Below are 27,372 nucleotides of genomic sequence, written 5' to 3'. Positions count from 1 at the left end.
GGTTCATTGTCTTCCCATAACTTTTTTATTTCTTCAGTAGTAAAAGGCACTATAATTTCTGCTGGGTCTATACCTGCTAGTTGACGAAGTCTCAGCTTACCTTTTATAATTAATTCAGAGACTTTTTCCACATAAGTTTTTAATTTTTTACTTGGTTTATTAGGTATAAATATCCACTCTAAAATAATATCTTCCCTCTGCATTAGAATCCCTGTAGGAGAAATTCTGGAAGGCAATATGACTAGGATGCAGCTAAGATTTGGGTTCACCCTATCCACATGTGCCTCCTGTAATTTTTCCTCAATCATTGTCAGTTCCTTTTCTGCTTCAGCTGTCAGTTTTCTGGGACTGTTCAATTCTTTCTCACCATCTAAGGTTTTGTTTAAATGAACTATTAGATCAGGTGTTATCCCAACTGCTGGTCATAGACTGGAAATGTTTCCTAACAATCTTTGGAAGTCATTAAGAGTCTGTAACCGGTCTTCTAATTTGTGCCTTTTGCGTTTTAATTTTTTGCAGACCTATTTTATAACCTAGATAATTAACAGAATCTCCTCTCTGTATTTTTTCAGGAGCAATCTGCAATCCCCATTTAGGTAAAACTATCTTTACTTCTTCAGTCTTTGTTTGAATCAGACAACAGAATATCATCCATGTAATGATAAATGATAGACTTTGGGAAATTGCTTGCATATTATTTGCAATGGTTGATTTACAAAATATGGGACCTGGGAGGCTGGAGAGATGGCTCAGCTGTTAAGAGCATTGCCTGCTCTTCCAAAGGTCCTGAGTTCAATTCCCAGCAACCACATGGTGGCTCACAACCATTTGTAATGGGGTCTGGTGCCCTCTTCTGGCCTGCAGGAATACATATTATATACATAATAAATAATATTTTTTAAAAAAAAAAAGAAAATATGGGACCATTCAACATGCCCGGTACGAGGACGATACACTGGTACCTCCTCATAGGCTGAGAGTTATTATAAGTAGGCACTGTGAAGACAAACTTTTCTCTATCCTTTTCTTGTAAAGGTATAGTGAAGAAACAATCCTTTAAATCAATGACTATGAGAGGCCATCCTGTTGGTAATAAAGAGGGCAAAGGAATTCCAGATTGCAGAGGGCCCATAGATTGAATAACCTTGTTGATAGCCCTGAGATCTGTCACCATTCTCCATTTACCAGATTTTTTTTTTAACAACAGATACAGGAGAATTCCAACGGCTGGTAGATTCTTCTATATGTTGAACATCTAATTGCTCTTGTACCAGCTATTCTAAAGCCTGAAACTTTTCCTCAGCTAAAAGCCATTGTTTGATTCATATTGGCTTCTCAGTCAACCATTTAATAGGCAGGGCTGTTGGTATCTCTAAAGGGCCATCAATTGTTTTTTGTTCTTGTACGGCCCGAACGGCCGGTATCCGCCGTCTGTAATATCTTTTAATATTTTCCTTAGAAATATAGGCTCTAGAAACAGCAGGAATGTTAATTTGGGTATTCCATTGCTGCAATAGGTCACGGCCCCATAAATTCACTGCAATATTGGCTTCATATGGCCTTAGTTTTCCAATTTGCCCTTCTGGCCCTATGCATTCAACCCATTTCGTGCTTTGTCTTACTCGAGAGAGGGTTCCAATTCCCAGGAACTGAACATCTACCTCCTGAAGAGGCCAATTCGGATGCCAAGATTCTGGAGTAATGATACTTACATCCACACCTGTGTCCAGTAAGCCAGTAATAAAACTTCCATTTACACACACTCTTAGCTTTGGTCTTTGTTCATTTATAGAAGTCTGCTAAAATACACGTAACTCATCCTTCAGGCCGTTATTTCTTTTAACAGCAGACATGGGGCTTTCTAATTTTCCTGACAAGGCATGTTCTCTACAGTAACCAGAAATGATTGGACCACATTCGCTATGGGGGCCTGCGAGAGTCCCCTCATTGCGTTTCCCGATGGTAACGGGTTGCCTTGTCTATCTTTTGATCTACACTCATTCCTCCAATGCCTGCCTCTTCCACATCTCCTACATAAACCTGAAGGCTGAGTCCTCCTATTTCTGTTATTTCTAGAAGAAGCATTATTAATATTATTGTTTCTGGAAATCCATTGTCTGCAATTCCTTTTCATATGCCCCATTTTACCACAATTAAAACATTTGGTATTCTGGTGTCTCCTTTTACCATTGGAAATTGCTTCTTCTACCCATGCTTCAGTGCCATAGTCAAATGTATCAACATTGAGTGTATGCAAGACCCATTCATCCAAGGGCACGGATCTCATCTTTAATGCCCCCAAGATCCTTTTGCAATCCACACTGGCATTCTCATAAGCCAAATTATACATCTTGCTTCTGGGTCAGATACCCCTATTTGTACAGCTTTAGTTAGTCTTTGTAAAAATTCACTAAAGGGTTCTCTCTGACCCTGTTTAACTCTGATATAAGATTCCATTCTTTGTCCTGGGTCTTGAACCCTGTCCCAAGCCTTTAAGGCTGCTGTGGTACATATGGATGCGGTGTGTTCATCATAATTAGCCTTTTCCAGAGGGTTGGAAAAGAGCCCTTCACCTAAAATTTGATCTAGGGAAATCTCAATTCCCTTTGCTCTTTCCTGCTGTTCTAAAAGTCTAGCCTCTTGCCTGAATAAGCATTTCCAATTCAATTGTGGTCCACTCTCTAGGACAGCTGAAACCAATTGAATCCAATCGTGGCGCGTGACCTTGTTGCTGATAGACCATGTTTTTAGCATCTCTTTAACTAAGGAGGAATGTAGCCCAAAACTCATAACAGCCTGTTTGATTTCTTTCAGATCATTCATACGGACAGGTTCCCATGTATGTTCCTTGATGTCCCTAGGGTTTCTGGAACCAGTCACCTCTTGTTATTACTGGAAAGGCAGGTAGAGTTTTATGGGAATTATCCCCGAGAGTTTTACTCACTGATGGAGTTAAAATTTGCCTTTCTACCGTTTGCTCCTGTTCATCAGAATTTAGAATTTCCTCAATCTTTTCAAGTCTGTTTACCATTGCCTTCTGTAAGCCCTGAATCTCCTGTCCAGAATTATGCTCCAAAGCCTTCACTGAGGATTCTAAGGTATGAAGTTTGTTTGTTAGAGATAATATCTCATCCTTGGACATAATTTTCATGGCATGAATTGTGCCTTGTATTGAAATTCTGTCCATTAATCTTTCATACCCTTTTGATAAAGTCCTATTAGTGGTTTGAATCCTCTCAGATAATGTTTCAGCACCTACAGACAGGGACTGAAGTTTACGAGCCAAATCAGATGTCCCCTCCTCCAGAGCAGCGAAGCTCTCTTAAATATTAGACTGTACCTTTTCTAAATTTTGCTCAGTTGACTGAGTTATATTAGACAAAGATCTATTCTCCTTCTTGAGGAGGTTGGTGTCAGTCTGAATTGTTTTTGAAATTACCTCAACCGACTGAAAGTTGTCACTCAAAACAGTTGTGCCCTTTCTTAAGCATTCAACCTCTGCCCTAAGAATCCTGGATTCATTTTGTAAGGACTGTATCATTTTTCTAATATCAAACCATATTTTAAAGAAGCCTCCTAAAAGTATAATTATAAGCCCCAGGAATATTCAAACCAGTGGGATAGCCTTTTGTAAAATCTCAGCCATGGTATAATTAGAAAAGCTGTGAAAACCTTGAATGGTAATGCCTGACATTTTCAAGCAAACCTGTAATTATTTGTATTTGATCGAAATAAATTTTACCTGTAATGACTGTTGCCTGCCAGTAGGTGGTGGGGTGCACCTGAATCCACGTGGCCGAGGAGTCAGAACCAGAAAAAAATTCTGAAATGTATACTCAAATCCAGAAGTTAAACTCACAGACCATGTGCTGTGTGAATTATTTAACCACAGGTGGGCGGCAGCGTAGGTTGGACTCAGCCATCTGCGGGGAGAGGACATGGAGCTGTAGTGTGCACTGAGTGGCACTGTGCGCACAGGCCGCTGTTGTTGCTAGGCGTGGGCAAATATGGCGGGTGGGCGGGCCAGCGGTGGGCTGGGGGGGGGAGGTCGAGCTGAGTCGTGCTTTCTAAGCTCTGTTCACTCCCTCGCTTTTTCTGCGTGGTGGTGGTGGTGGTGGTGGTGGTGGTGGTGGTGGTGGTGGTGGTGGTGGTGGTGGTGGTGGAGGAGGAGGAGGAGGAGGAGGAGTGGTCGCTCGCTGAGAGCAGCTCTGGGCTGCACTGAGGAAGGAAGGAAGGAGACCCCAGCATAGAGGTGGCCGGCTTTTGGCAGCCGCATGGCAACCAAAGGCTCGGAAGCACATAGCCAAAAAGCCGCACGTTCAGGCGCCAATTGAAGGCGTAAGTCACAAACAATCCCACACCAGTTTGGAATTAGATTATTAGAGAGGTTATTTATTTTAAGGGGGGAAACTTACAGATCACCCTCCCAGACAACAGCCATCTCTGTGCAATCAGGAATGAAGCCTACTTGCTGGAGGGAGCGCAGAGGGAAGTGGCTGCTTTTTTAAAGGGAGAGAGACCACGCCCCAGTGGGCTGGTATCTCTGCAGCTATTGGCTGAAGGAGCGGAAGGAGCTCCCACAACAAACAGGAACAAAGGGCAGTGAAACTCATAAACTCATAGTTAACTTCAGTGATTGTCATTTATGTGCTCTGGTTGCTCCATGTTTCTCTCCCTATATAGTTCCAATATCTAATATTTTAAAGTAAAATTTGAGAGAATATATCTTTTCTCAATTTATTTTATTCAAAAAGACATTTTGGATAATGCTTTTGGATTATTATTGCTAGGTGGTAGTGGCACTGACTTTCAATCCCAGCACTTGGGAGGCAGACACAGGTGGATTTCTGAGTCTGATGACAACTGAGGCTGTTAACACAGAGAAACCCTATCTCAGAAAAAACTAAAGGATTATTATTGTTATTATTAGATCACATTCATTTAGTGTGTATGCATGATGTTTGTGTGACGGTGTAGGGGTTGGGCGTCTTGGAGCCAAGAATGCTTGTAGACGTCAGAAGACAACTTGCAGGAGTCGATTCTCTTTTTCTGCCTAGTTGGTTCCTGGGTGGTTATAAGTGCCAATTAGTCATCTCATGGGCTCCCTTAATTTCCCCCCCCCTTGGATACCTTGTGTTACAGTGTCAAAAAGTTGGACATGCTTGAATTGTCCTTGATTAGTTTACTGATTGTGTGTGTGTGTGATTATTTTTTCATGCTTCAATTCTATTACAAAATTTGCATAGCTTTTTTCTTTATTTAACTTCTTGAAAGCAGAAGCTCAATGTCCATAGTATATAAATTGACAAATAAGACCACACTTCTGACTAAAAGCATTTGTAGTTGGAAGTTTACCGTATTTACTATGTAAAAATCTGAAATTGTGCTAGGGCTTTAATTTTCTGGAATATTGGTTCTTAACTTTCAGCTGGGTGTGGTTTTATGCTTTTAGTTGCACTACCTCAAAGACAGAAGCAGGCACACTTTTTTTTTTTTTTTTGAGTTTGTGGCCATCTTGGTCTACATAGCTAGTTCCAGGTCAGCCAAATAACCTGTCTCAAAAACAAAAAATAACAAGGGTTGGCTGGGGGAGGGGGGGAAGAATTGTGAATGGAATATAAAATGAAGTTAAAACATAAGTTAAAATTTAAAAACAAACAAAATCTTTGTCACTTGGTAAATTCTGTCTTGTACTGGTATCTCATTAGTACTTCATGCCTTCTTTGTGAGATACTGAAGATAAGGAAAACAGGAATTCATTTGGTACTGTTGATCTTCCCACAGCTGTTTTCTCATCTATCTATAAGGTCCTTGGCTTGTGCCAACTAAGCAGCAAGGTCTGAGTAAAGTGTAGTAATTGATGCTTCCGAGTGCAAAGTGTTAGCTGTGTCTCTTAGTGCCACTCTTTCAGCAGAATAGAAATTAATATTTGTTATCTGGACAAAGTATATAAACAACCTCTGTGTATAGCTCGGACAAGTGACATAAAAAGGTCTTCTGTGCAGAAATAACGTGCTTTATATTGACTGAGTTGTGGAAACTTCTTCAGCCGATAGCATTTAAGATACAGGCCCACTTTGGGTGAAGTCTCATGTACTATAAGTGCAGACAAAAAGTGTGCACAGCCCCCTCCCCCCACACACACACCTTTTTTTTTTTTTTTCTGGATTCGGTTCCAGTTTCTAGTGTGTGCAGAGATCTGTGGATCGCTACCCTTATTATGAGTTTATCTCCAAATAAACAAACCATTGTTATTCTCCATTCCTAGCTATTGTGGAACTACCATTTGGCACCTAGCTACACTGAGCTTTAGATTTCTGCCGACTTGATATGATATAGTCATGTGTTACTGTTTTAAAGTTCATACACAAAGTAATAAGGAATGAAGGCCTGTTTGGCATTTTTAGTGAAGAGAAGTATCTTCTGGAATAATGGGTTTGATAATCTGGACTGTCAGAATTTGTCATCAATTAGCTTGGCCTGTGAGTTGAGGTAACCTGTTGTGAATGAGGTAGTCTGTAGATCATGACTGTCTGGGTGGTTATATTTTCTTTTCACATTCCTACTTTGAGATGAGTGACTGACACATGTAGTGGAAGAAGCCAAACAGTTTTCAGATACTTGAAAATACTAGAGGTTTCAGGTTTCATTCCTAGGTAAGATGCTTTCAACTCTTATGAATGTTAAGTTTCTGAGTAATTTCTGTATATCTGCTGATGTTCCATTGTAGTAGGTGAAGGTCTTACAGCGCTCTTTCCAGTCATTCCTAGCAACATAGTTGTATTCCTGTGTGTCTTCATTATCCATCACTGATGAGCAGCTGTATTTGCTTTTCTGTACATTGCTTTTTTTTCTTGGAGTTTTTTTCCTTTCTTTTCTTTTTTTCTCTTTCTTGATTTGTTTTTAGTTTGAGTGTTTTGCCTGTATATTTGCATGTGTGTGTGTATGCATGTATGTTTGCACTTGCATGCAGTGTCCGTGAAGGTCAGAAGAGGGTATCAGAACCTGGAACTGTGAGCTGCCATGAGACAGTTATGAACCTGGATACTCTGTCCCCTGCAAGAGCAGCAAATGCTCTTAACCAATGAGCTATCTCTCCAGCTCTTCATATATATATATATATATATATACACACACACACACATATACATATACATATGTAATTCCTGCATTTTATGTGTATGTTTTGCCTCCATCTATGTCTGTATACTATGTACATGCCTGTTACCTGTGGAGACCAGAGGAGAGTCAGTTAGATTCCCCTGGAGCTAGAGATGGTTGTGCTTGAAATTGAACCCAGGTTCTCTGGAAGAGCAAACTTAGCCACTGCACCATCTCTTCAGCAACCTGCTCCTCCTCCTGTGCCTTTTTTAAAAAACCTATTTAGCTTTCTTTAAATTTCTGACATTTACTGATTCCCTCCTATAGCTAGGTCATTTGTTTGTTTATTTATGAGACAGAGTCTCATGCAGCTTTGGCTGGCCTAGAGCTTTCTATTTAGACCAAGCTAGCCCCTGCCTCATAAATACTGGAACTAAAGGCATATGTCTCTCTGACAAGTTAATTTTTAATTCAATTTTTGTTTTTTTTGTTTTTTTTTTTTTAGTTTAACTTTGTAAACTTTTCAGATAATTTATTGGCTCTAGTATTTTTTTTTAAGTTTTTCCCCTCTGGGATCACTTAATATTGATTATTCTGTGAGTTTGCTGTGTAGCTATTTATTGTACTAAGACTTACTGGGATTTCTTACCATTTTTGTTTTTTGTTATTTTGTCTTTTTTTTTTTTTCTGGGGCTGAGGACCGAACCCAGTGCCTTGCGCTTGCTAGGCAAGCACTCTACCACTGAGCTAAATCCCCAGCCCCACCATTTTTCTTATAATGATCCTTTCTCCTTAATCTTTGTTTTTATTTTTTTAAGATTTATTTATTTATTATTTATACAGTGTTCTGTCTGTCTGTATGTCTGCAGGCCAGACTAAAAGAGGGCACCAGATCTCATGGATGGTTGTGAGCAACCATATGGTGGCTGGGTATTGAACTCGGGACCTCTGGAAGAGAAGCCAGTGCTCTTAACCACTAACCACTGAGCCATCTCTCCAGTCTCCAATCTCATGTTTTTCTAGACCAGTGGTTCTCAACGTTCCTAATGCTGTGATCCTTTAATATAGTTCCTCATGTTGTGGTTGACCCCAACTATAAAATTTTGTTTCTTGCCACTTTATGACTAATTTTACTATTGCTATAAAGCATAATTGAAGGCGTAAGTCACGAACAGTGCCACACCAGTTTGGAGTTATGATTAATAGGGTGTTATTTATTTAAAGGGGAAAAAACTTACAGATCACCGTCCCAGACAACAGCCATCTGCACAACCAGGAAGGGAGTCTAGTCTCCGGCGGAGCAGGAAGTGAAGAGCAAGCGGAGGAAGTAGCCCTTTTTTTTTTTTTAAAGGGAGAGAAACCACGCCCCAATGGGCTGGTACCTCAGCAGCTATTGGTTGGAGGGGCGGAAGGACCTCCCGCAACACATAATATCAATTTCTGTGTTTTCTGATGATCTTTAGCAATCCCTGTGAAAGGCTTATTTGAACCCCAAAGGATTCTCGATCCCTAGGTTGAGAACCATCATTCTAGAAGCATTTACTTCCTCGTTTTGCTAAAGTCAGTTCTTTAGTAGATTCCTGAAAGGGGGCCATGTAGAAAAAGCTCTGGCTAGATAGCATTGACTGGCCTGGTATTCACTGTATAGGCTAGGCTGTCCTTGAACTTGGGCCAGTCATTCTGCCTCAGTCTCTCAAGCAGTCAAATTTTCTTAGAATGTTGAAACTTTGTTCTTTCATACTGGTTTCCAGATGCTACTACCGCTTTTTGTGTATTTTATTTTCTTTTTGAATAGTTTCCCCAGTTCTGAAATCTATAATGATATATATTGTTTTTTTAAATTATTCACTGTGATAGGCTTAATTAAACAGTTCACATCTTTGAAGTCAGATGACACTTCATAGACTTGTCTTAATTTCTCTTATTTTCAAACTATCCTGATGTTCTTAATTTTCAGTTGTTTTCAGTGGTTTATGAATTTGCATCCTACCTCTGTCTTCTGTGTGCTGGGATTAAAGGAGTGTGCCACCACACTTAACAAAATAGGGCTTTATTTTTGATGTCATAGGCATAGAAAAGCCTCACTCTTGTCACTTTTCTGAGTCTTATCATATAAAAGTCAATGTTATTTTTTAATTTGCTAAATTTATTCATAAAGAAAATTAGTATGTTAATTTTTGTTGTATATTATGAGCTATACAGTTCTATATTAATAATTTTAAAGTATGGATAATAACTCTTGAGTATTTGCTATATCAGTCACCATTCTAAACAATTTTTTTGAAACAGTCTTACCATGTAGCCCTGGTTGGCCAGGTTAGTCTTGAACTGTCTTGCCCAGCTCTATTCTAACCATTTTATGAATTACTCTTAATTTCTCCCAAAGTCTGATATTATAGATTATTGCTTTATTATTTTCTGATATATTACCGTTCTGTCATAATTATGAACCCAAAATGAAATACTAAAATTTTGACAGAAATTCAGCTCAAGAAATTCAGTGTCTGTTTATCTGTATATTTGAAGCAAGGTAAGTATGAGTATTTAAAAACACCGAGAGGGACAACATACACTCATTTAGTGCATCATCTCTAGTTCTTTGTCTGAAGTTTACATAGGTGTAGTTGAAGCACTTTAGTGCCTATGACTTGGACTGTAAAGAAAGTGATAATTTTTGTTACTGGAGGGAACCTTTGACATCATCTAACTAGTAATGTTCAAAGTGTGTTCTATAAAGCTTCAAGTTCTAGCTGTGTCTTGCTGCTTCAGTCTCCCTGAGTTTCTAAACTTTAAAGCTGGTTATTGTCCAGTATAAAAGCCACTTGTTATAACAAATGGCCAATTAATAGCATTTTTCCCTGAAGAGCTGTTACCTGCTTCTTACCAGCTGTTGAGGGATATGGCTTCAACATGTCCAAAGTTGTGTTTTTGTCCTTGTACAATGTTATTTATCGTCATCACCATCGTATGTATGTCAGTGTCAGGTCTCTCTTAGTTAAGTTTTATGCCTTTGAGATTGGTTTGTTTGGGGTTTTTCTTTTCAGGGGTTTCTCTGTGCAGCTCTGGCTGTTCCAGAACTCACTCTATAGACCAGGCTGACCTCAAATTCACAAAGATCCTTCTGCCTCAACTTCCCAAATGCTGGGATTAAAGGTGTGTGCCTCCACTGCTATGCTTGCCCTTGAGGATTGCCTTATGTATTGTGGTAGTTAATTGTTTCTTAAGACTGTAGAGAAAGCAGTCTCACCAGGAAATACTAAGGGAAGTACAAAGTTTTAGAAGTAAAAAGATGTTGAATTCCCCCATGTTAAAATTGTGTTACTGACGTTCATTTACTTTTCAGTTATTCAAGAGAAGAAATGTCGCTACAGCAGAAGAAGAAACCGAAGAAGAAGTTATGTCAGATGGCGGCTTTCATGAGGCCCAGGTTAATAACATGGAGATGGTCCCAGTAAGTATGATAGTAAAGCGAACTCTTTGGTGTGTGATGAAGCTAAGAGATGTTGGTCTTCTTGAGTTTAATAGAAAGGTTAAGTTAATTGGACATGGTGATGTCTTTATATAATACCAGTACTAGGGAGTCTGAGGAAGGAGGGTAGTTAGAGGCATTCCTTGACCTCATGGACCCTGTTTCTAAATCAAAGCAAAACAAAAAAAAGTCTGTTAAAAATACCTGTGTTGAAACATCTCATTGTACTTCATAAGTGTATACAACTTGTCAAGTACAGATGAAGGGTGGGGACAGGTGAGATGACTCAGTAGGTAAAGCTGCTTTCCTCCAAGCCCGGGTTCAGTCTTTGTGACTTACATGGTGGAGGGTGAGGACTGACTCCCTCTTGTCCTGATTGCCACAGGTACCTGTGGCACATGTACCCTCCCCAAAGGTGTGATAATAAAACCAACATGTATGTATAATTAATTAAATAATTTTAGGTATAGCATATAAAATATGCTATGCATTTATGAAAATGTCTCATTGAATGCAGTTAGCGTATATATCTTAAAGATGTATTTCTTTTTAGGGGTAGTTTAAGACAGGACTTTTCTATGTAGCCTTGGCTGTCCTGGAACTCACTCTGTAGACCAGACTGACCTTGAATTCATAAGATCTGCCTGCCTCTCAGCTTCTTGAGTGCTGGATTCAAAGGCAGTTCTATTTTTATTTTATTTATACAAGTGTTTTGCCTGCACGTATGTAAATGTGTACATGCCTGATGCCCATGGAGGCTGAAAGAGTACTGAATTCCTTGGAACTAATGCCATGTCAGTCCTGAGAACTGAACCCAGGCCCTCTGCAAGAATAGCAAGTGCTCTTAATGGCTGAACCCTCTCTCTAGCCCCCTGTTTTGAACAGTTAATATATTCTAATAGAAATCACATGCATACATCTTTGTGCTGGGTATTTAACTCAGGTCCTATTTCAGCGTAGAGACAGCATTGACACTGAGTAGTACTTGTTAGTTTTAGGGCTATTGCTTTCATGGTAAAAATTGTTTGAGATTTATATTCTGATAAGTTCGATAAGGCATGGACTTAAGACACAGTAGTCAAGGGTTTAAGGTCTTATAATTTAATAGGCTTGAAATTTAGGAGGTAGTGGTGACTCACACCTCTAATCCCAGCACTGGGAAAGCAGAGACAGGTGGACCTCATGAGTTCAAGGTCAACCTTGTCTACAAAGTGAGTTCTAAGGCAGCCAGGGCTACACAGAAAACTCTATGTCATCCCCCCCCGCCCCCCCCCCAAAAAAAGCCTTAGAGAAGTCACTTCCCATGAGGTGAATAAACTCAGAGGAGAAGAGCTTGGGTGTCCATGAGGCAGCTTAGCTTGAGCTTGGTCCCCAAGATGAAGTGTGACACACTGACCAGTTACATCCGTCTTACAAAAGTGAACCAAGAAAATCCCAAAATAAACCACAGACAACGCAGGCTCGCTTTTGTACCATTCTGATCATCCAATTAGGAATCAGTGAAATTTTTGAGATGAAAAGAAAATAGATACAAAGTTGTACATACGTCTCAAAATAAATTCATTACATATCTATAATATGAATACAATGTACTTAATGTAGGCTACAATTAGAAAAATGTACTATTTTAATAATAGGAGGTCACTGTTAAACTAATTATAAATGGGTAAAGAATACAAGGATATATACAGACATAGGTGAGTTAAAAACCTATTAGATAAAGGATCATAAGAGTAACTATAGCTAAGGAAGTATTTCAGAACATTTATTGTACGTATATCTGAGTAAGTAGTTACAATAATTTTCCCATCGAAGATTTCATTAGAAAACAAATGAAGCAGTTTTGTGTGCATTGAATTAACCCAGGAACTTGAGCATATTGGGTAAGAACTCTACCAGTGAGCTCCATCTTAGCTCCATGAATGGTGGTCTCAAACATTAATTTGGTGGGACTGTTCGCAAGACTTGTGGGAAACATAGTTTGCCTAACTAAGTCAAGAGGGATTTGAAAAGGAAGTGGTTTCCCCAACATATATAACTCCTTTAGAATTGATGAAGATATGGCCAGCATTTTAATCGGTTTGGTAAATTTTTCTCAGGCCTTTAGAAGATCTGTCTTTGAGCCAGGTGGTGGTGGTGTACACCTTTGTACTGGGCTGTAGAGGCAGACAGGTCTCTTGAGTTCGAGGCCAGCCCGGTCTATAGAGCTAATTCCAGGACAGTCAGGGCTACACAGAGAAGCCCTGTCTGAGCGCAGTGGGGGTGGGGGGGTGGGGGGGAGTTGGTCTTTCCAACTACTAAGGAGAATACTAAGTGAATATGGTAATGTTGGTAATGTTTGTTGTTGTTTTGTTTTGAGTTTTTGGAGGGGAGTTTTGAGACAGGGTTTCTCTATGTGTTGGACCCTAGAGTCCAATTACCGAGGAGGATTCGCCCAAGAAAACACTCACACCGCAGTTGATGTAAAAGCAAGAGGATTTAATTCTGTTGCGACAGGGTCTTTCAGCATTCGAGAATCCAAAAGACCCCGAATAGCTGTACAGGCTACTTTTAAAGTAAAAAGCCACAGAAACAAGGGGAGAGTCTGGGGGTTGTTTTTCCAACTATTACGTTTGGCAGATTCAAAGGGCTACTAGCAATGATTGTTCTTAGCCACAGCGAGAGAGTGGTTGCTAGATCAGGCGGGGTAAGGAGGAATCATCTGTGAGTCATCCTAACAGTATCTGAGTCAATATCCCCTGACCAAGGCTGAGCAACTGAGTCAACATCTATGGGTTATCTTGCCCTAATTCCAAAACTGAATTCTATTTGGAGAGCATCCACAAGATCAATGAGTCAACATCTATGGGTTATCTTGCCCTAATTCCAAAACTGAATTCTATTTGGAGAGCATCCACAAGATCACAGGGAGATGGAAAATCCCCAACATTCTAGTATGGGCAGAATAGAAGGTGTTAGGTCCTTGGTTCCCAGGGGAGGGGGGAGCACTAATGCTGAGAGGCCTCAGAAATGGCCTCTGAGTTGTCCTAGAGTTTTTCATATGTATCTCTAGCTTTCCTGGAACTCTCTCTGTAGACCAGGCAGTCTTCAAACTCATAAAGATTCACCTGCTTCTGCTTCTTGAGTACTGGGATTAAAGGTGTGTGCCACCACTGCTGAACCAGTAATTTTTTTAAAAGTATTTATTTTAAAATATGTATATAGATGTCTGGGGGGGCGTTACATACTTGTATGTGTGGGTGCCTGAGAAGGCTGGAAGTGAGATCAGATCCCCCTTAGTGGGAGTTACAGGTACTTCTGAGTGGCCCCATATGAGTTCTAGGAACAGAACTTGAGTTTTTTCAAGTACAGTATATATTCTTAACTGCTGAGTTAACTCTTCATGCCCTATGAATGTAGTGTTCGAGATGCATTAGTCAAGGTTTCTAAGAGAGACGGGGAGAGGGGCAAAGAGAGAGGGAAGGGAGTGATTGAGTAGTGGCTTTTGTGATGGCAGCTTGCAACCAAGTAGTCTGTAGGGGAGGTCAGCAGGCTGGAAACTCAGGAAGCATCGCTGTTGCAGTCTGAGTCTGAATTCCTTCTCTTTGGGGAAACCTCAGGCTAAAAGGCCTTTAGCTAATTAAGGTCACCCCACATTATGAAAACCAATCTTAGAATCTGCTCTATTCAGTTGTCCTAATTTAAATGTTAATCACATCTAAAATACTTTCAGAATAACATTTTGACTAGTATTTGTCTAGGGAACCTGGTTGACACGTGAAATCAGCTGTCAGAATCTACTCCTTATTTGTTAGGCATACCCCCCCCTTTTTTTTCAACCATATTGAGCTTCAGAAAAGATAACAAAGTTGTTCCTTCATCTAAAATGGTATAGCTTTTCTACATAACCAACCTTCTCCCTAGAAGGGGTTGCTAAAAGTTTGGGTAGTGTTCACTTCCCTTCTTGATGTCCTATAATTTAAATACCATGATATAAATCTGTACAGCTATAAAAGAGGATATAAAAAGAAAAAGATAGTTGTTTGCTACATTTATAATACTACCATGCACACAGATATACAGCTGGTTTTGTACGTGTGAAAACATTTGTAACAGTCCCTTAAACACTTGTTTACTAAGGAATCAATTTTGCTGCATTGAAAACAGTTGCTTTTCTAATCTTAAGCAGAATGCTTCATAAATTCCCCTATGGAAATTCAGACAGGATCTCACTATGTAATAGCTGGTGTTAAATTCTCTACCCCCTTGCTTTAGCCTTTCTTTGCTGGGGTTTCAGCATGCGCCACCACACATGATCCTCTAATGAGAATGTTTTGATTTTTGGGTTTGTTTTTGTTTTTTCAAAACAGGGTTTCTCTGTGTAATGGCTGTCCTGGAACTCACTTTGTAGACTGGAGTTGGCCTCGAACTCACAGAGATCCGTTTGCCCCTGTCTCCCAAGTGCTGAAATTAAAGGTGTGTGCCACCATCACCCAACTTCTAATAAGAAATTTTAAGTGTTAGAGTTTTATTGTCAATTACATAGTATTTCCAGAACTCAGTGCAGATTTCTCTATAATTCTACTAAATTTAACTTTTCTTTTCCTTCATTCCTTCTTCCTTCCCTTTTGTCCTTTTTTATTTTTATTTTTGCATCTTTATTATTATTATTATTACAAATTTTCGCCTCCTCTCATTTCCCTCCTTCTCCCTCTCTAGTCCTAAGAGAAGTCAGGGTGCCCTCCCCTGTGGGAAGTCTAAGGCTCTCCCCTCTCCATCCAGGTCTAGGAAGATGAGCATCCAAACAGACTAGGTTCCCACACAGCCAGTACATGCAGTAGAATCAAAACCCAGTGCCATTGTCCTTGGCTTCTCAGTCAGCCCTCCTTGTCAGCCACGTTCAGAGAGTCCGGTTTGATCACACACTTCTGTCTAATAAGCCTTCAATAAAAGTGCCATTTATACAGACTCTTAGCTTTGGTCTTTGATCGTTAATAGAAGTCTGCCAAAATAGACGTTTACTCTGTCCTACTGGGTTTTTTGACTCATTCTCCATGTATAATTCATCATTTAGACCAGTATTACTTTTTACAGCAGAAATTGGAGCTTTTAATTTTCTTGGTGAGGCACGTTCTCCACTGTGACTGGGAATGACTGGGCCACTGTTGGCTTGGGGGCCTGCGAGAGGCCCCTCAAGGAGTTTCCAGGCGGTATCGGGTTGCCTTGTTTGTCTGTTGTTGACCTGCATTCGTTGACCAATGTTGGCCTTTACCGCATCTCCTACATATACCTGAAGGCCTAGGTCTCCTATTTTTGTCATTCCCAGAGGAGATATTATTCCTAGAAATTCTGTTCTTGCAATCCCTTTTCAGATGTCCTAATTTACCACAATTAAAACACCTGGCAGTTTGATGTCTCCTCATTGCTGTGGAAACCGCTTCTCCTACCCAAGATTCATCATTATAGCTAAATGCCTCAACATTCATCGTATGCTAAATCCATTCATCCATAGGTGCTGATCTAGACTTTAAAGGCCCAATTATATTTTTGCATTCTATGTTTGCATTCTCAAAAGCTAGAGATTCAAGAAGTATTCGCCTAGATTCTGGGTCTGTTACCCCTATGTCCAGAGCCTTAATTAATCTTTGCAAAAAGTCAATAAAGGGTTCTCTCTGTCCCTGCCTAATTCTGGTATATGATTCAACCCTTTTTTCTGGATCTTGTATCCTATTCCAAGCATTTAAAGCTGCTTGGTGACATAGACACAGTACTTCATCATCATAAAGAGCTTGGACCTGTGGATCAGCATATTCTCCTGCACCAAGAATTTGATCTTGGGAAACCTTGACACCTTTTGCTCTTCCTTGCTGTTCCATATGTTTGGATTCTTCTCTGAAATAAATTCCAAACATCAAGGAAGGTCCCTTATCTAAAACTGCAGACACTAACTGATGGAAATCATAGGGGGCAGCTCTAGCATTAGAAGCCCAAGTCCTTATCATTTCCTTTACATAATTATTGTGCAAACCAAAATTAACAATAGCCTGCTTAATTTCTTTTAGATCATTCATTGCTATTGGCGTCCATCTAGCTTCTCTGACTCCCTTTGAGCCTTTAGAAGTTGACGCTTTGTCAGAATTAAGTATAGGGTATGTAGCAAAAACCTTGGGTAAGCCAGTTCTAATAGCTGGTGTTGGCATTGGATCCTGTCCTTGTGCCTTATTATTCTGTTCACCAGCTCCAATAATTTCTTCAATCATTTCAAGTCTTTTTATTATTGTCTTCATTATTGCCTCTTTTGAATCCTGAATCTCCTGACCTGCATGAGTTTCTAGTAGATAGTATGGTTCTTGGGAGTGCCATATTCTTCCTAAATGATAGAATATGCAAAAGAATACTAAAACCTAGTAGCCAGTAAATTAAGTTATCCTCATAGTCATATAAACCTTGCATGATAAGACCCATTGTATTGGTAGCCCAAACAGTTAAATTCATGTTGGAAACGAAAACTGCCATATTACCTATTATCCAGCAGGTGGCGCTGTTGCCAAGTCTCGACGAAACTGGGTTCCTGTTTGAGGGTCTGCCGAAATCCGCCAGTCTCTGCCTCCCGAGTGCTGGGATTAAAGGCGTATGCCACCACCGCCTGGTAGGCCTCAGAGATCGTCCTGCCTCTCTGGATATTATGGGCCTGAAGGCCGAGTGTATCTCGGACACTGGGGCCTAAGTCACAACTAAACAAAAAACGGCATACAGGGAACCATAAACCCAGAATCCAGGGGTAGAGAAGAATAAGCAGGAAGCCGTGTATGCCTCCACGTGTATCCCTCCCTGAGGGGTTGCAGCTTCTACAACCGGCAACCACGTGCTCTGGTTCACATCACTTAAGAGCTGTACTTGCAAGGGAGACTTAACTCAGAAAAGAGTAAGCCACGCAGGCAGAGACTACGCGGGCCTGTGGATTTTAAATCCACGTGGGGAGGCAGATGATAGGGTGCGTGGGGACTTGAAGTCAATCTGAGGTGTCTAAAAAAATATAAAGAACTGCAGCAAGAAAAGCCAGTGCGTGATAATTTATATTAAACTGCTGGCTCCATGCACAAGGCACAGGCTACACGGCTGCCGCAAGGCACAGGCCACGGCTAAGGAAGGGAGGGCTCGCGCCAAGCCGAACTCGAGCGGGGGAAGGAGAGGTCCTAAAAGCCAAACGTTCGGGCGCCAGATGAAGGCGTAAGTCACGAACAAGGCCACACCAGTTTGGAGTTATGATTAATAGGGTGTTATTTATTTAAAGGGGAAAAAACTTACAGATCACCATCCCAGACAACAGCCATCTGCACAACCAGGAAGGGAGTCCAGTCTCAGGCGGAGCAGGAAGTGAAGAGAGAGAGCAGAGGAAGTAGCCGCTTTTTTAAAGGGAGAGAGACCACGCCCCAATGGGCTGGTATCACAGCAGCTATTGGTTGGAGGGGCGGAAGGACCTCCCGCAACACCCCTCATGGTCCTGACTTCCTTGCTTTTGTTCTCTCCTCCTCATTTGGACCTTGGGAGCTCAGTCCAATGCTCCAATATGGGTCTCTGTCTGTATCTCCATCCATCGCCAGATGAAGGTTCTATGGTGATATGCAAGATATTCATCAGTGCGGCTATAGTCTAGGGCCAGTTCAGGCGCCCTCTCCTCAGCTGCTCAAGGAGCAAGCTGGGGACATCTCCTTGCACACCTGGGAACTGCTCTAGAGTCCAGTCTCTTGCCAACCCTAAAATGGTTCCCTTAATTAAGATATATACTTCCCTGCTCCCATATCCACTCTTCCTCCATTCCAACTGTCCCATTCCCCCAAGCTCTCCCCATCCTCCCCTTCTCACTTCTCTCTCCTCATTTCCCCTTACCCCCTCCCCCCAAGCTCTCAATTTTTGCCTGGCAATCTTGTCTACTTCCAATATCCAGGAGGATAACTACATGTTTTTCTTTGGGCTCGTCTTCCTATTTAGCTTCTGTAGGATCATGAATTATAGGCTCAATGTCCGTTGTTTATGGCTAGAATCCACTAATGAGTGAGTACATACCATATTCATCTTTTTGGGTCTGAGTTACCTCACTCAGGATAGTGTTTTCTATTTCCATCCATTTGCATGCAAAATTCAAGATGTCATTGTTTTTTACTGCTGAGTAGTACTCTAATGTATATATATTCCACACTTTCTTTATCCATTCTTCCACTGAGGGGCATCTAGGTTATTTCCAGGTTCTGGCTATTACAAATAATGCTGCTATGAACATAGTTGAACAAATGCTTTTGTAGTATGATAGGGCATCAGCTCTTTCTATAGAGCAGGCTGGCCTCAAACTCAGAGATCGACTGCCTCTGCCTCCCAAGTGCTGGGATTAAAGGCTTACACCACCACCACCCTGCTAACTGTAACCTTTATTTAAAAAAAAAAAAAAAGTAACATGGTAGGGAACAGAAAATTTTAAGACAAATAGGGATTTAAGGACCTAATTTTTAATTTAGTGGTGGTTAGAATTTGGTTTCTGCAAGCCCACCACCAACTCCTTTACTTCTAGTTGAACATCTCATCTCTTATTTACAGCCATCATAGTAGTGATTGCGTATAGGAATACTTAATGCTGTCCTATTAATATATGCAATTTTACGTCTCAATACATCTGTTGAAAAAATAACACAAATGGCGAGGTTATTTACTTTCAAGGAGATTATTATAACTAGGAAGTTCAGGTGTTAACAAATAACCAGGAAAATACCTAGTGGTGATATGAATTTGGTATGTAGTATGTTGGGGATATGGGTTGTCTCAATTAGTATAGTGCTTGCCTAATATATATATATCCTTGAGTTCAGTCCCCAGTCCCACATAAATTGGGTCTGGGGGCAAGATCAGGAGGTTCAGTGTTGTCTTTGGCTACACAGAGCGTTTTGTAGATTCATGATACCTGTTCTTGAAAATAGAAAAGAATAGAATAGAAGTGACTGATGTAGCAGCTGAGCAATTGCTTTAGATTTAGAGGTCATGAAAAGAACTTTAAAATTTTGTATTTTACACATGTGGGTATTTTGCCTGCATGTATGCCTGTATACCACTTGGGTTTCTGGTGCTTATGGAGGCAAAAAGAGGGCTTGTTTTTACCCCAGGGCTGGATATACAAGTGGTTGTGAGCTGCCATGTGGGTGCTTGTACTTCAATCTGAGTCCTCAGGAAGAGCAACCAGTCTTCTTAACTGCTGAGCCATCTAGCCCAGTCTTTATATTTTCTAATATTTACTTTTGATAGCAGTAATAACCATACATGTGAGGAGCTGGGTGAAGAATGCTAATATGCCTCTTTCAGCATTTATTACTTGGATAGTTTTCTCACTATTATAAGCTGCTGCTGCTGCTGCTGCTGCATTTTCTTCTTCTGTTTTTAATGCCTTAGATTTTAAGGCAAGGTTTCTCTGTATAGCTATAGCTGTCTTGGAACTCACTCTGAAGACCAGGTTGCCCTCAAACTCAGCAATCCACTTGCCTCTTACTCCAGAGTGCTGGGATTAAAGGGTGAGACACCAAGGCCTGGCTGTCATGAGCTTCGTAATAATAGAGTCTGACTGACCTCTTCACATTAGTATGATCTTAGACAGTTCTGCATGTAAAGATTTATGTATTTGTATAACTTTAGGAAATGCATGATTTATTTGATAGTATTTTATGTTTTTTCTTTCCACTGAACTAAGGTTAATACTGTGTTATATTTGCTTATCTTTAATCCAGGGTGGGGTCATTACCTCTGACATGATTGAGATGATATTTTCAAATAGCCCAGAGCAACAACTTTCTGCAACCCAGAAATTCAGGAAACTACTTTCAAAGGGTAAGTCTTAGATTTATTGACTTTACTTTTTAATCTCTGTGTAAATTATTCCTTGTCCACAATCCCTTTTCTACAGCTCCTGCTAATTTCTTTTGTAGTAATGTGTTTTGTGAGTAGAAAAATAAAGAGGCATATAGATGTGTACAATTTTGAGCCCTGCATTTTGTTTCCTTACTTATTTCCCAGAAGGGAACCATTTGGGAGCTGTCATAAAAAGACCTTATAGTAAGTAAATAATAGCTTTTGCTCACAGAAATCGAGAAGCTCCGCTCTTTATTAAAAATTACTTGAGCAGTAATTACTGGTTTTAATATTAGTAGTTTACCACTGAAAGTTAAGTATAGATTTATTGTGGAATAGGATATTTCTTCTTTGTGTAATTAGAATAAATTGGAGTATAAAAAAATTCTGAGCCATATTAAAATATTATTAGTAAATAATGAACCATACAGTAGTAAGTTATGGTTGTTTAAAATCATTAGTTTTTAAAAATATATATGTCGTGAGCTGATAGCTGCATTAAAATGTCTACCACCTTAACATACACAGAAGGTATGACAATTTGGTAAAATTCTGTGGCATGTTCCTTTATAGCATGATTTTCCCACAAAAAGGCATTTTATAACCTGTACTTTGCTACATGTATTCTAGTTTGCCACCTTCCTTCTTAAAAATATGATAACTAGAGCATAGCACTGCGGATGTGTTTATTGCGGTAGTTGACGAGAGACTCGCTTCTTTGTCTTGAGAAGACTGCTCATTTCAGTGTCACTTTAAGAGAATAGTGTTGTCACAGCATAGTTCTACATTGAATTTTCAGCAAAGAAAACTCTTTACTTCGTGAACTATAGTTTTGAATGTTTTAGGTTTTTGTTGTTTTGACAAAACTTCTTGGCCAAAAGTAAGTCCCTTAGGGAAGGGACTTACTTGACTTAGTTCCCTTTCTTGTTTTATTGCTGTGATAAAACTTACCTTATAGAAGAGTTTACTTGGGTTTGCAGTTCCAGATGGCTAGAGTCCCAGATGGTGGAGGAGCGGTAGCTGAGAGCTCATATCTCAGAACACTGAGGAAGCAAGAGCACGAATGATAGCAACTGGGGACCAAGTGTTCAAAGGTGTGAGACGTATGGGGAATAAGTTGCAGTTGCTTACAGCCCATCGTAGAGTGTTACATGCCAAAGAACACACTTGATGGCAGAAAAAAGTATGGCATGTGCTATAGGGAATCCTGCTTGCTGGCTAGTAGGCAGGCTTATTATGTCCTCTTGATTTCTCACGCTGTTCAGGGCCACCTTCCTAGATAATGGTGCTACATATAGTGTGGGCTGGGCCCTCCTACATCAATTAACAGCCAAGATAATCTCTCACAGACCAATATGATGTGGCCAGTGTTTCAAGTGATATTCTCTTACCAGATAATTATGTCAAGTTGAGAGAACCTAATGAGGACAGTGAATTCATGTGGATTTTAAAAAAAAGCCTTTTAATAAATACAGTAACTAGGCCATCAAGGTGACTCAGATGATAAAGGCACTAGGCTCCAAGGCTGATGACCCGAGTTTGATCTCTGGAATGCATGTGGTATGAACCAAGTCTCGTAGGTTATTCTTCAACCTCCACACGTGTCGTGCCCCACAGGTCCACACACAGAAAGACAAACAAATAAATAAGTAAATTAAATATATAGTTGTTAAGCTGGGTACTTAGTTGTCTGCCACCAGGAGATGGAGGTAGGATCTCAGAATTTAAGACTAGCCTTGCCAACATAATGAGATCGCATCTTAAAATATAAACAAAAACAAATCAACTGTTGTGGCTTAGAAACATGACTTACAGTGGACTTGCCTGTGATACACAGAACCTGGGGTTCATCCCCTATGCTGGCAAACAGAACAACCAAGATTGCTTTTGTTTTATTCTCCTGATTTATTGTCATTTTTGGTGCGTTACTCTTTATTTTCTATGATGTTTCTGTAATTCAGAATATTAACTAGTTTATCTTTATTACTACAAGGTTTGTTACATTTGAGTGATTGATAAAACTGTTGAACAAGGCAAAAGACATGTTACTAGAATGCCTTCCTTCTAAATCAACAATAAACTAAATTGTCAAAATAAAAGCATAGGGCCTTAATGTAGCACACAGGTTTCCCTGTAAGTTGCCATGAGGATAACCTGAACTCCGGATCTGCCTCTGATCTGGAGTGCTGGGATTATTGGTGCGGACCACCATGCTTGGTTTACCTTTTACAGTGCGGCTATTGACTTTTGTCATGGGTCTCCCTAGGCAGTACTGTTCTAATGTATTTTTCTGGCATTGCATACACAAAAGGAAAAGTCTCTTCTGAAATTATTGGCCAGATTATCTGATATTTTCTGTCTGCTCACCCAGTAATTGTTTATTAAATGCCAATTTATACTCATCCTCATAAATCAAAGTGAGATTAATTTGGCAAGTAAGTGTTAATGAATTCTTGCTGGCACTTTCTTGTTAGTGCTACTGTGAAATCCTATAAGCATACTGAGAATCCTGTCATTCAGGTTGTTTAGGCAGGTCTAATAAAAACACAAGGTTGAAACCTTTTGTATGGAAAAAGGGCCAGAGGAGCGTATACCAGAATGCTAGTAGCAGGTGGCTTTGGATTTCCCTGCTTTCTTGATTTTTTTTTTTTAAATAGTGGATCATGACCCTTTTGGGGGGGATTGAATTAGCTTTTCAAGGGGTCACATTAGATATCTTGCATATCTTATTTACATTATGATTCACAACAATAGCTAACTGCAGTTATAAAATAGCAGTGAAATAGTTTTATGGTGGAGCGTCATTAAAGGGTGCAGCATTAGGAAGGCTGAGACCCACTGTAGCAAATGCATTAATTTTAAGAAATATTGGGACCTGATAATGTAGCTCAATGATAAGAATTATTGGCTTGGCATACAAGGTTCAGCACTGAGGGTGCATACATAAAAGATTTCCCTTGTACTGCAAAAACAAAGAATTTTGCCCTTCCTTCATTTTAATATGTAAGCTTATATTTTTGTGATACCTTTCAAGCTACACTGCTTTAAAAGTGACCAAATTCAATATTAACCTTTTTGGAGGGGATAGATTTCTAATATGAAAGTTGGCCAATGAATGATCAGGGGGGTATTGTGACTAACTTTGATCTATAAAGTCATTTTATTGAAATCTTTTGTTTTATTTTATGGGGAAACAGAACCTAATCCTCCTATTGATGAAGTCATCAACACACCAGGAGTAGTGGCCAGGTTTGTGGAGTTCCTCAAACGAAAAGAAAATTGTACACTGCAGGTGCGGATATTTCATTTCTTGCCTTAGAACTTAATATGAGTTTCTAATCTGTATGAAGGCTTGTTTGTTTATAATAGTATGGGTGATAACTACCTTGTAAACTGCTTATATAGGTTTGTTAACATGTAGGTGTCCTGACCAATACTTGCTAGAATTTGTGTCTCATTTGAATTTTTCGCAGTAGGACTTGTCATAACCAGGAGCCTATGCAAGTTATGTGAAGTTTCTTGTGTGTGTTTGTGTGTGGGTGTTGTTCTCAAGATGGTGTATATAATATATAACATGGACTGGCCTAGAAACTTGAAATCAAACCCGGTCTTACTAAACCACAAGAAAACTTTGCCATAAGTTTGATTTTCTTCTAACGGACTGTACAAAGAGTTTACCACCTAATGATTGAATTTTTTTTTATTTTTTTCTAGTGTTAATTTTTAACTTTTTTATTTTTATTTTATGCGCATTTTAATTTTTAACTTGTTTATTTTTATTTTATGTGCATTGTCGTTTTGCCATGACTGTCGGGTCCCCTGGAACGGGAGTTACAGACATTTGTGAGCTGCCATGTGGGTGCCGGGAATTTTGAACCCTGGTCCTCGGTGCTTTAACCACAGAGCTGTCCCTCCAGCCTCCTAGGATTGAATAATTTTTACAGTAAGAGGAGCCAGCTGTCAAACTCACAGCCTTTGAGTATCTGGAATTCTAAAAGTACTACTTTTTTCCCTGGGTAAAGTTAAACTTTTGCTACTAATTTGATTGTTCATTAGCAGATTCCTTTAATATCTGAATTATTGACAAATACCTATAATCCATAAATTCTCACCAAGGTCTTTTATGTAATATGAAGGGCTCAGGTCTTTCAAAGGTAACATGTAGCTATAAAATTTGGTTACATTGCAAGTAGATCACAAGATGGGAGAAATACTTGCCAATCATAAGGCAATTTCTGCCTCCATTGTCACTCTTGATTGAGGCATTTCATAAATGGCTAATTCCTGTCCCAGGCTCCTTATTGCAGATGATTTGTTAGTCTTAATGCTTTGTCTTGGTACTTTCTCTCCTCCTGCTCCATCTTTCTCTTTATCTTACATCTTTATTGTGGTGATGAATGTCTTCCAGAGGAGAAGGAGGAAATCCAGCAAAGGTAGAGTACTTCTCTGTCCCATCGATTTTCTTCTCCAGTTTGACCTTTGCCAATCCCTGTGATGATTTGAATTAAGATTCTGTTTTGCTTGATGCCTCCTGGATTGTTGTAATTCTGGCCTCCATCTAAGTCCAGAATCACCAGACAGTTGAAAAGTTATATTTACCCTGAGAGCAAGGAAAGAGAGTTTTCTCAGGAAAAAAAAAAAAAAAGGAAATCCAGATGACCAACACTGCAGAGAACAGAGCCTGACCCCTAAGCGACCTGCCAAGAGACCATGGGGATCAAAAGAGGAGACTTACTGCAGTTTATCATTCCAAATGGTTTGTAAGAAAAGGGAGATAGGGAAGATGACTATTCGTTCATTACAAATCCTAAAAATGTTGCTCTCCAGTCTCTAGAAAGGAGTGTACTTGAGTGGTAGCAGTTATACTCAGGTAGGCAGTTTTTAATTCGGTGCTTGTAGAGGTCTACTCTCTTATGCACTAAAGAAGTAAAGCAGAAGCTTCCAGAATTAAAATGAAAAAATCTTGAGAAATGAATCTTGTCTCTATACTCTACTGTACTCTTGTCTATAAGCATTATACTATGTTCTTATACAGTGCCCTTTTCTGACTGACACATAAAATTCTCTATTATTTTGTGATTCATTATCTGTTAGAACTTAGGTGAAGCCTTCAAAGTCTCTGATTTGCTTTTATCTAAATTTCTAGATTCCACCCTTTTCCAGACTAGTAATTGGGATGAAAGACTGAAAAATAATTTCTCTGAAGTGAGCACTTCATGAATTGTTACCTCAGTTATCTAAGATTGGGAAGTAACCAGTCTAGTGTTTGAGGTCATTGTCTCCAGCTTTCCTTCTGCATGTAAAGTACATCATGGCATTCTCTCTCCAGTCTGAGTTTGGGTGACATCGATCACCTCCAAAGCAGTTAAGAACAATTATGCTCAGGGAGGAGCCAGGGACATAAGTGCTCTGCCATCTGTCTTCAGATAATTAGATGTTTTGGGAAGCTTGGAGGGAATTCCTTGCCTTGTGACTTGGGAGCAGCACTAAATGTAAGACAGCGAGTAATACATCTTTAGAATAGGTTTTGCCATTTCTCTTTTCACAAAGAGACTGATAGTCTATGGCACAAATGAAATTGGGTGGCTTAGTTCAATAATAAATCCCAGGGCCAAGTTTTTTTCATCCTTTAGCTAAAGAACTGAGTTTTAGTGAACGTCACTACTCTTTGTCTTCTCAGATCAGTGGATTGTCTCAAATAAGAGAGCCCTACATGTCTTCTTTGGAACATCACTACCCAAATACTATCTTGCCATTCAAACTGGAGGTGAATACAGGTTGAATCTAGCAGTTGGGGATTAGGCAGTACCTTAGCTTTAGAGTGTTGTCAGGCTTAGTGACACCCTCTAGCCTTTGGTAGGAGACTGCTCTACCTTGAGTAGTCTGTGGGCTCACTTGTTTGAGGTCAGGTCCAGCATCTTTATACTATCTTCTGCAGTGCTAATATACTGCGCTGCCAAACTTTTAAAGTTTTATCTAGAAACGATAAATTACTTCTTACTTCTAATTATTAGATGGCACTCCTCCAGAAGTTGTAAATTTGAATGAAGTTGGCTTAGCTTTTTTTGTCCTTTCTTGGCTTTCTTGTCCCCTCTGGAAGCTTAGTGTGATAAACTGCAGTAAACCTTCATCCTCTTCCCTCCCTGTCTTCACTGGTGTCTCTCCGTTTCCTGGAGGCTTGCTCAGATATCTCAGGTGCTCTTCTCTGCAGAGTTTGATAATCTGGGTTATTTTTCTGATGTGAGCCTTTCTTTTCACTTGCTCTCCAGGTGAGCCTGGCATTTGCTAGGAACCAGAGTGGAACCGGCAAAGTGGCCAGCAACAGAGTCCTGATCCAAATGGAGAAAGGGAGCCAGGCGTACATCAACCTGGAGTGGGAAACTTGATAGGAGGTCAGAAGTACTTCAGCTTTGGATTCTCATTTTCCTTATTAAAGGAGCTGAGCACCAGAAGGTAGAGACTCAGAAAGAGGACAGAGAGAAAAACCTCAAATCTGAAGAATACAGATGGTAGTTGTAGCAATCAGTCCATATTTAGCAAATTCCTGTGCAAAACTTCAGTGGAGTAATTATGTATTAGCAGTTATAGCTACACAGTAGGTTCTTTCCTGTGATGCAGTTTTTGGATTGCTAAGATTATGCTAGTATAAGACAACACAGAGAAAGCCGAGAAAGCTAAGGCTGTGATTATTTTGTCCATGATTTGCTACTTTTGGTGATAACATTTCTCAGGTACGCTTTTCACTTTCCAGGTTATTCTCCTATTGGGTTATACGATTACATAAGTCATTATTGTTTCTTTTGGATGTTTCTATCATATCTTTATGTATTTGTATTCACCATTAGTTTGAGCTTTACAGTCTTTCTCTGGTTACATTCTGATCTAGCACCTAAGACCAAAATATTAAAAACAAAGCTATAAACCGTAGTGAAATA

General features: G+C 39.8%; 1 protein-coding gene across 1 annotated transcript in view; it reads left to right on the top strand.

Annotated features, from left to right (window-relative positions):
- The window catches only part of Kpna1 (karyopherin subunit alpha 1), an 84,254-nt gene that overhangs the window by 34,899 nt on the left and 21,983 nt on the right, over window positions 1–27,372 (top strand). Inside the window, 3 exon segments of the mRNA XM_050122371.1 lie at window positions 10,445–10,552; window positions 20,317–20,416; window positions 23,635–23,729. Of these exon segments, the coding sequence (XP_049978328.1) occupies window positions 10,445–10,552; window positions 20,317–20,416; window positions 23,635–23,729 (303 nt within the window).

The sequence above is a fragment of the Alexandromys fortis genome, unplaced genomic scaffold, assembly GCF_014885135.2.
Source record: "Alexandromys fortis isolate MF-2015 unplaced genomic scaffold, M_Fortis_MF-2015_v1.1 scaffold_187, whole genome shotgun sequence".
Lineage (NCBI taxonomy): Eukaryota > Metazoa > Chordata > Mammalia > Rodentia > Cricetidae > Alexandromys > Alexandromys fortis.
The sequence above is the reverse complement of the archived record's forward strand: the minus strand, read 5'-3'. Positions and strand labels throughout refer to the sequence as shown.